Genomic DNA, 9,468 nt, shown 5'->3' with positions numbered 1-9,468 from the left:
TTAACCAAAAAATGTGTTCGGCTTCGTTCCCGAGAACGAGCCATTTTCGTGAACCCCTGCAACCACGTATTTCACCAAATTGTAGTGACGGCCGCACTCGATACCACACTGGACGCTCTCTTCGGTGTTTTCGGCTCAAAGCAAGTCTCCGGGTTGCTTTTCTGAGGTCAGAGGACCCAAGCGCCTGTCAGGTAGACCAACAACCAGCAGACCTGTAACGCACTAGTGACGACTGGGTGGCCTACACTACAAAATCAAAAGTCTGCTTATTTCACAGCTGTGGGAGTATGCTTGGAAGCATACATCTGTAGGAGTGTGCTTGTCAAGCATACATCTATAGAAGTGTACTTGAGCAAGCATGCACCTCATGCACCTATAGCTGTGTACTTGGGCAAGCATGCATCTATGGCTGTGTGCTTTTAAATGGGTGAGAGGAATGCATGCTTCTCCAAGGACACAGTTACAGATGCATGCTTGCCCAAGTACACATCTATAGATGTATGCTTACCCAAGCATACTCCTATAGCTGTGTGCTTACAAGTATACTCCCACAGCTGTGTACTAAGCACACATCTGATCTTGCAGTGTACCTTGCCCCTGAATAGTGGGACAGGCAGCGCGCTCTGGGCGATCGGACCAGTACTACACACTCAACATCTTACGATCGTTTTTATACGTATTACGATGGTTTTTCATCGTAAGGTGCGCATCACTCGTGTAAATGTTATCACAATGTCAGAAACCTGTCTGAAAACCTGATCAAAATTCGCGCACCTCTGAAAGCTGAAAACATCTCCTGACATTCTGTAGAACTCACACCATCAATATCAGAGTAAGTTTTCAGAATTTCAGCTTTCAGAGGTGCGCGAATTTTGATCAGGATTTCAGACATGTTTCTGACATTCTGACAAAATTTACACGAGTGATAAATTTGCACATACGTAATATGCTTAATTTTTCATCGTATTACGCTTGAATTTCATCGTATTACGCATGTATATCATCGTATTACGCATGTATATTATCGTATTACGCATGAATTTTATTGTAGTACGTATGTTCTCATTTCAACGTATGTTACAATGGCCCTTTCATCATGAGAATCTGAGGGTGTACACCCCGCCACCTCGCCGTGATATCCACACGTGGGGTGGGTGTTGTTGTTGTTAGTTATTGTTGCACGACGCCAGGGTAAGGGATGTTTCAGGCGTTTCAGTCAGCAATCGGGTAAAAATACATGTTTGAGTTTTCTTTGTCAGTCCCAGCGGATTTGACAGCACGCTTCAACGGCATTTTAGAATTAATCTGAAGGCATACCATAGTCAATGACATTGAAGATAAAGGTTAGAAGTGTTAAAGAAGATACTTTTATTTAGCTGGTCAAGGAAAGTACCTTCTTGGTATGCCTTCAGATCAATGCCAAAATGCCGTTAAAGCGTGCTGTCAAGTCTGCGGGAAAGCATAAAGAAAAGTATCTCGTTTAACTACAGCTTAATAAAAGTATCATCTTTAACACTACTAACCTCTATCTTCAATGTCATTGACTATGGTATGCCTTCAGATTAATTCTAAAATGCCCTGGAAGCGTGCTGTCAAATCTGCTGGGACTGACAAAGAAAACTCAAACATGTATTTTTACCCGATTGCTGACTGAAACGCCTGAAACATCCCTTACCCTGGCGTGCAACAATAACTAACAACAACAACACCCACCCCACGTGTGGATATCACGGCGAGGTGGCGGGGGTAGGCCACCCTGTTGTTACTAGTGCGTTGCAGGTCTGCTGGTTGTTGGTCTACCTGACAGGCGCTTGGGTCCTCTGACCTCAGAAAAGCAACCCGAAGACTTGCTTTGAGCCGAAAACACCGAAGAGAGCGTCCAGTGTGGTATCGAGTGCGGCCGTCACTACAATTTGGTGAAATACGTGGTTGCAGGGGTTCACGAAAATGGCTCGCTCTCGGGAACGAAGCCGAACACATTTTTTGGTTAACATTTTCGTTTAGGGAAGGGTTTAAGCTATCTTTTAAGCCCAGATTGGTCAAAATCGGTTGAGGATCTAGGAAGTGGCGCTAATTTGAAAACTTCACTAAAGTTTTAAAGTTTTAAAAAGTTTTTGGACGTAAAAACTTCAAAGCCAAAAAAGATTCAGTTTTTCATCCTCTTTCCAAATCTGGTCTCGGATTTGACCTACGACCAATGGTTGCTGAGATATTGCCCTCCAAAGTTGCGTTGTTCCAATATTTAGCAAAAAAGTAAATTGGCCATAGCCCAGCCCCTGGGGGGCCGGACCCCAAACCAAGTACCGATTATTTTATGGGACCATAGGGGTAACAAACCCTGAAAACGAGAACCGGATCGGAGCCCATGGTGGCTAAGGCCTGGTTGACTTCACCTGGAATGTCCCACCCATGAAAGAGCGAAAAAATTGGTTAAAAAATTTGTTTCTATTTTTGCCTTTTGAAAACACAAATTCATAATCATTATTTTTGAATGCCCGTGGTTCAGACCATAGCCACATGTGTCCTGGTGAGAAATTTTCAAATCCCGTGCTCGAGGCTCAATCCAGAGAGGCGGAATCGTGGCAGGAGTGAAGCAAAGGTCGAAGAAAAATGAAGAGCACTTGCAATCGCCACCCTGCCCTCCCATACTGATTTTTCTTTCCATTGATATAATTTTGAGCCAAGAATAAAGTATCAATCGAAGACATATGTTTCTTTTCTCTAAACTGTCGTTTTTCGAAACCTCTGCCTTTTTACTGGTGCATCTCGAAGTTGTTTTCCGCCAGAATTCTTAAGTTTACGGGCCTAGTCTATGGGCCTGAGATTCTAACAATGAGCAAGATCTCCCACTAGGAAGTACATTGCTACACATTTTGTAAAAAACAGTATTTACACTCCTCAGTAGTGTTCAGCTCTCGTGCATGGCTCGACCTGCGACCCCTGAGGAAGCATGATGCAAACGCTGCAGATTTTAAGGGAGAGTGGGGCGATTCGTAACAAATGCGTTTATTAATTTAAGTGGAGGGAGCAGGGGAAAATCTGAGTATGGCCCCTCCTTCGCTTCAAGTAGAGGGTCCTTGAACAATGGAAGCGGATGTGATCGGTGCCCAGGTATGGTTTTGGAGGGCGTCTGAAATATAGGGTACACCGAAAACAGGCAAATCTTTTATTTTGAGTTCCAGGAAGTTTCTGTCTGAGGCATCATGGCTTTGGGATGACCTCGCAGTCGACCGCCACACACATGCGAATGATGGGGCTGTTGCGCGTCGGGCGCGATCGCATTCGATACCGATAGCGCCCATACGGCATGGTCGGGAAGTTGGGGAATGTCCAGTTCACCGGTTCATCCTTCAACACGCTGTGTCCCTGGAATATCAACGGAAAGAGTAGCTGATTACTCTCTCCCTTAAGAGAATTTACGTAATTTAAGTGAATTTACTGCACGAAGGCGCAAATACACGTACCACTGGTAAGACACATGGGTCCCTCAAGTCCGTCGAAGCCCCAGTGTGTTTTGCAATAACGCGAAAATAGTCAGGCATCTGCTCGCGCAATTCTGAGCACCCGTTTTTGGGAAAGGGAAACTTGAAAGCGTTTTCTTTCCATTGGTTGTTTGCCCAGACAGCAAGATCGGTTTCTGTCTGAAACGCAGAACAGTCATCGCTTAATGCATGGAAAAATAATGCAAACGAGCAGAAACGCCCTGACACTCTACCAAAAATGTCCTGTAAATGCCGTTAATTTATTACCAGTTTTCACTGTAGGTCAATTCACAGCGTTTGCTGTGAACTAGTTCACGGCGTTCACTGTGATCTCGGTTACAGTGTTCACTGTGATCTGGTCCCCAGTAATCTGTGAGTTTGACGCGCTGAGCACCGAAGTACTGCAAATCAGTTCTCCAATTCACGGCGTTTACTGTGGCCAGATCACAGTGAACACTGTAACCGAGATCACAGTAAACGCCGTGAACTAGTTCACAGCAAACGCCGTGAATTGCATAACAGCAAACATTGGTAATAAATTAACGGCGTTGACAGGACATTTTTTGTAGAGTGGACAGCATAGCGAGGAGTGTGTGCATGTTACAGTTTATTTGCAAAGAAACTGAAAATGCGTCATTCTGCTTCTCCAAATATTTTTGTTTTAAAATCTGCAGCCTTTCCATCATGCTTCCTCAGGGGTCGCAGGTATCTCGAGCCATGCACGAGATCTTAACACTTCTGTGGAGTGTAAGTACTATTTTTACATAATGCAAGGCCTGTGAACTTCTGGCGAAAAACACCTTCAAAAAGAAATATATAGTAGAGTATGGAAGTTAAAAGCACCGTCGTAATGTACAGAAACATGAATAAGTATACCAATATTTTAGGAAGGTTTCCTCGCTCAAATTTGGGTGATAAAGTATACCAAGGTCATTTCAATCTCAGTGATAAATGCCTTGGGGCTTTTTTCCATAATGATACAATTTTGAAAACATCCAAGGTAGTTTTGTGTCCGCCAGGTGTGTTACAGTGGTAACATCCTGTTTTTGGGAAAGGCAAACAGGCCTTTCATCGTGAGCCGATTCTCCCTGTACACGCGTGGTGTTGAGGCGCCTGAGAACTACGCAACCCAACAAACGTCTACTACACTCGTTTTCTCGACGTAGTTCAAGCCGTCGCCGCAATGGCTCTGCTCTGCAGATCTCGCGGACCTAACAGGTGGTTGTCATCTATTACAATTTGCATATCCGTCGCGCTATCTTTACCACGTGGTGGACACAAAACTACATTATTCGTGGTACAAAAAAAGTCGAACACTGCAAAAAAAAAGTGTGAACAGTACAACAAATGTACAACGAAAATTGAAAAAAAAAAAGAGAATTGTACAAACTACCACGAGGCCTGAACTGCACCACACTCGTCGCCGGTTAACCGGCATGGTCTAGCAAACAATTGCTAGACTTTAAAAGTTAAATTAATTTCTGATTATAAAAAAATGGCCAGGAATTTTCGTAGGTTTTTTTTATTTATTTCCAGCAGTGCATGACATTTGCATTTTACCCAAACGTGATCCGTGAATGGTGCCCTAATCGTCAAGTTTCCTGACAGCGTCTGCAGGTCATAAGGTCGGCTTCGGCTGAAGGGACCCGGTCGAAAGTTCGCCTCCACGATCTTGTCAGACGGGCAGGCCTTCCACGTGTGCAGAAACACGATGTAAGGCCCCTGCAACGCAAGTGCGGTACCGCGACGGATAGTAAAACACCGCTTCCGGACTACACGTGTGTACACTCTAAACATGGGGTGCCCAGAAACTGGGCGCCTTTGTCGCCTGCCCCACTTCTTAGGGTGCCAAATGTCACCCAGTTTCTGAACACCTTTGTCGCCTACACGCAAAAAAAGCCCAATCAGATCTGAGATAATTTTTTTAGTAAACAACTTTTAGCACCACAACTACAAAAATTGCAGCTCTACTAGCGACATGTGCGGAGTCGAGGTGCTCGTTTAGCTTAGTGTTTGCCAGACTTCGACTTTCACTGTCCTTCGAAGTGTGGTACAGCCTACAGGTAATGTGTGGTAGGCGCAAAACTATGGTTACCCAAATTTACCACACGTGGAAATGCGGTCAATACCCCTAAAAATCAGTGGTCAGTAAAGTACCACATAAAATTCATGGTGAATACCAGCAAATATATGGTCAGTCCTCCATACCTCATTAAAGGGTGGTCTTGACCACGCAATACATGAGGTAACGGCTAAATTGTAGGCTTGTACGCATTTGATTTGAAGTGGTGTAATTCTTACCACATTTGTACGTGTGGTAGAATGCGGTAACCACACTTTTAGTCTCACCACAGCCAAATGTGGTAACTTCACCACACTTTCGATTTCAGTGTTCGCGAAACGTGTACTTTTGGCTGTTTTAGCAACCTTCGTGTGCTGCAGTGCTGATCGATGGTTTCAAAATTTGTTTTGCAATTCTGCAAAATATTTTGAAGAGACAGGGCAACAACATGGTCGTTCCGTGTCGCTTCGCTCGCGCTGATGACTAGCAGTGGAGCCTGCGTTATGTGGGGAGCGGAAACTCACGACGCATCGACCATGTGCCGCCACATGGACTCCGATCATTGAAGCCTGGGGGACAGAACCGTTTCTCTTGAGACTCCTTCTCCTTCTGAGGGGATGCGAGAATTTTAAAAAACTTTACGGTGACATCTGAGTGGAAACGAGGAAGACATCCAAATTGTACTCTACAAACTCAACTGTGTACATAGTACACTCCACCTGGAGTGTACATGCATGTACACTTCAACCTGAAGTGTACTTGGCATGTACACTCCACGGTGGCGTGTACCTTCAGGTACACTGTTGCTGGCTCCCTGCTGCAGGTATGAGCCACCTGGCATGGACTTGGCAAGTACACGCCAACCTGGAGTGTACATGCCAAGTACACTTCAGGGTGAAGTGTACATGCCAAGTACACTCCAGGGTGAAGTGTACATGCCAAGTACACTCCAGGGTGAAGTGTACATGCCAAGTACACTCCAGGGTGAAGTGTACATGCATGTACACTCCAGGTGGAGTGTACCATGTACACACTTGAGTTTGTAGAGTAGTCACACCCGAACCTATACTTGTAGATATTCAAAATGACAATGCAGCAAGAGTTCTTTTCAATTTAGCTAGTCTCCGTTTTGGCCAGTACTAGTGTTCCCCAGCTAATGTCTTTTAGCCATACAGCTAAAAAAATTGCAGGGCCTATACAGCTGTATAAATTTGCATTGATGCTATATTTCTAGCTCCCAGGAGATTTATATTTTTTGCGTTTAGTCTCGGAGGACAAACCATTAAAGAACCTGCCTTCACCCGTGGCTCAGCGGCGACTAAGGTGCCAGAATCTGGGCACCTAAGTCGCCACGGAACTAGACACCTAAGCATGCTCGGGAGAAGGCCGGTTACTGCATGATTTGCCCACCTCGAGACTGGGCGACAAAGGCCACGTTCATGGGAATGCGAATGTTGGTTCACCTTCAAACGAATGTGACACCGTATTCAAACTAACGTGACGAAATTCTTATCCCAACGAATATGACATCCCCACCGTTGCATAAACAGAGCACGTATAAGGTACGTATATTCTTACAGCATAAGAGTGCAGGCGCTTGCTCCGAACGCAGTCCAAGGCCAGTGGTGGGAGTAACAGCGCCCACACTGCGAGGGAAGGAAGCGGCGACCGCGAGATGCGAGACGCAAGCATCTCAAGGACGACGTGGCCAGTCTGGATTGGGGGAAGGGAGGTGCGAGGGGTGAATCACTGGTGCACTCATGTGTACAAATTGGCAAAGAGAAGAAAAACCCCCGCAGGTGCTCTTTTATAAAGAGCTGGAGTAACACCCCGTGTGGCGAAGTTCTGTTCTTTGCAAGCTTTTACGAGACCGATTTCCAGCCACTTTTTGACAACCTTTCCACTCTTGCAACCGCTAGTGGGATTCATCGGAATTCAGGTATGTGATGTAACGTTTAAACGTAAATGGTGTATCTTGCATTTAACCCAACGTCACATTCAAGCGAACGTCTTACAAAACTAGAACGAACGTTGCAGATCTGCGTTGACTCTGGCTGATTTTCTGCCAATAGTGTAAGGTTTCAGCTGCATCATACCGTATCACCAGCTCAGGCCCTGGGCACCAGTCGAGCTATTTATCTCAGGTCTCGTTTAACTCTGCTCGGAATCTCTGAACTGTTATGTGAGCGCGACACCGGTGATCCGAATGGACGATCGAGGCTCATTCACGAAACACGCGCGGGTGCCCAACATTCCAGAGTGCCATGACGGATAGATAACTTTCCGCAGACACGACATACATTGTGTACGCCGTCATTCCCGTTCATTCGCGGAAAAGCCAGCTTGCTATTTCGGCTGAGCTACAAACGATGCCGTTGAGTCAAAAACCTTCTCGTGCGCCATTTTGTCTGTCCACACAAAGGTTAAAGGAAAGAGTAGGTAGCGGACGGCGTGCAAACTTAGCATTATTTTGCTATTGTACACTGCCAATCCAAGTGCACTGTGGCAAAAAGCTACGGAAAATTCTGTAAACAGCTTGTGGTAATTGTCCGTAGGCCCCTTATCAATATTCTCCGTAGGACCGCACAGTATTCTCCGTAGGACCGCACAGTGATCTCCGTAGGACTATACAGTCTTCGAGGTACTACGGAGAAGACTGTGCGGATTTACAGAGAATACTGTGCGGCCCTACGGAGAATACTGTAAGAGCCTACGGAGAATATTGATAAGAGGGCTACGGAGAATCCTGGCAAAAAAATTAACAGGATTTTCCGTACCTTTTTGCCGCAGTGTGTGAGACAGTCTCACACTACTTAGTGCGAACCACGATGTCTCACGCTTACAAGTGTGAGCCACGTTTGTCCCACGCTTGCAAGTGTGAGATATCATTTGTCTCACACTTACAAGTGTGAGACATGGTTTGTCCCACTCTTACTGCCTATGAACCATAATGCCACAGGATCCAGGCTCGTAAGAGTGAGACAAACCGTGTCTCACGCTCGCAAGTGTGAGACAAACCATGTCTCACGCTTGCAAGTGTGAGACATACCGTATCTCACACTTGCAAGCGTGGGACTCACGTGGCCCTCACTTGTAAGCGTGATACATCGTGGTTCGCACTAAAAAGTGTGAGACTGTCTCACACTTGGATTGGCAGTGTAACTTCGGAAACGGTTAGAGATAATTGGCTGAGCGATAGCGAAGCCCGTTACTCCAGTGGGGTTGAAAAGTTTTGTCTGTCTGTCTGCGTGTGTGTGTGTGTGTGCACTACTCCTCCTGAACGGCTCGGCCGATCTGACCGAGATTTTGCAGGGTCATTAGGTATGTCCTTGGCTCTCCACACACCAAAATTCAGCTTTCTATCTTAATCCATTCGGTCGTATTGGCCAAAAAACACTTAAAAAACGGCAGAAAAAAGACAACTTTTTAGGTATTTTCAACTTTTTGTCATGTTTCATATCGTTACATATGGTTTGGAGGCTGCTGATGACGAAAATAGAACCCGTTCGGACCCCCGACCGAAAGTTGAATCCCATTGGTGTAGATTTTGATGACCAAATGCTATTTTTTGAGGGGATCACGCCCATTTCTACGGTCTGCCTAGGAAAGCAGCCTGCCGAAGGCAGGTTAGCGCCGCAGGCCAAAGTAGGTGTATACGCCAGGCGTGGATGGTCGAAACTGGCGCAGCATCGCGAAGCCTGTCACGACAAGGCACGGTCTGGCGTACACCTACCTTGTAGTCCTGAGCATTATTCCCTAGCTCTGAGCTATATGCGCCCAAAATGCCAACAATATTAAGTTTGTGCGCCCTGCTTTGGTTGTCATCGGCGACGGAACATCCTCTCGATGTGTTGATAGGCTTGTACGGTGATCATGTATTTAAAACAGCTTCAAGCCAACGAAAAAGGCCAAATTTAAGAGGAA

General features: G+C 45.8%; 1 protein-coding gene across 1 annotated transcript; it reads right to left on the bottom strand.

Annotated features, from left to right (window-relative positions):
- Window positions 1-3,201: 3,201 nt before the first annotated feature.
- LOC117640442 lies at window positions 3,202-7,572 on the bottom strand. The gene is made up of 6 exons (XM_034376944.1): window positions 7,560-7,572; window positions 7,123-7,257; window positions 6,069-6,113; window positions 5,043-5,204; window positions 3,465-3,641; window positions 3,202-3,366 (listed from the first exon to the last, which is right to left on the bottom strand). The coding sequence occupies exons 2-6, from the start codon at window positions 7,234-7,236 to the stop codon at window positions 3,202-3,204; spliced, it is 663 nt and encodes a 220-aa protein (XP_034232835.1). The 5' UTR covers window positions 7,237-7,257; window positions 7,560-7,572.
- Window positions 7,573-9,468: the final 1,896 nt, after the last annotated feature.

Source organism: Thrips palmi, unplaced genomic scaffold, assembly GCF_012932325.1.
Source record: "Thrips palmi isolate BJ-2018 unplaced genomic scaffold, TpBJ-2018v1 HiC_scaffold_12, whole genome shotgun sequence".
NCBI classification, from domain to species: Eukaryota; Metazoa; Arthropoda; class Insecta; order Thysanoptera; family Thripidae; genus Thrips; species Thrips palmi.
The sequence above is the reverse complement of the archived record's forward strand: the minus strand, read 5'-3'. Positions and strand labels throughout refer to the sequence as shown.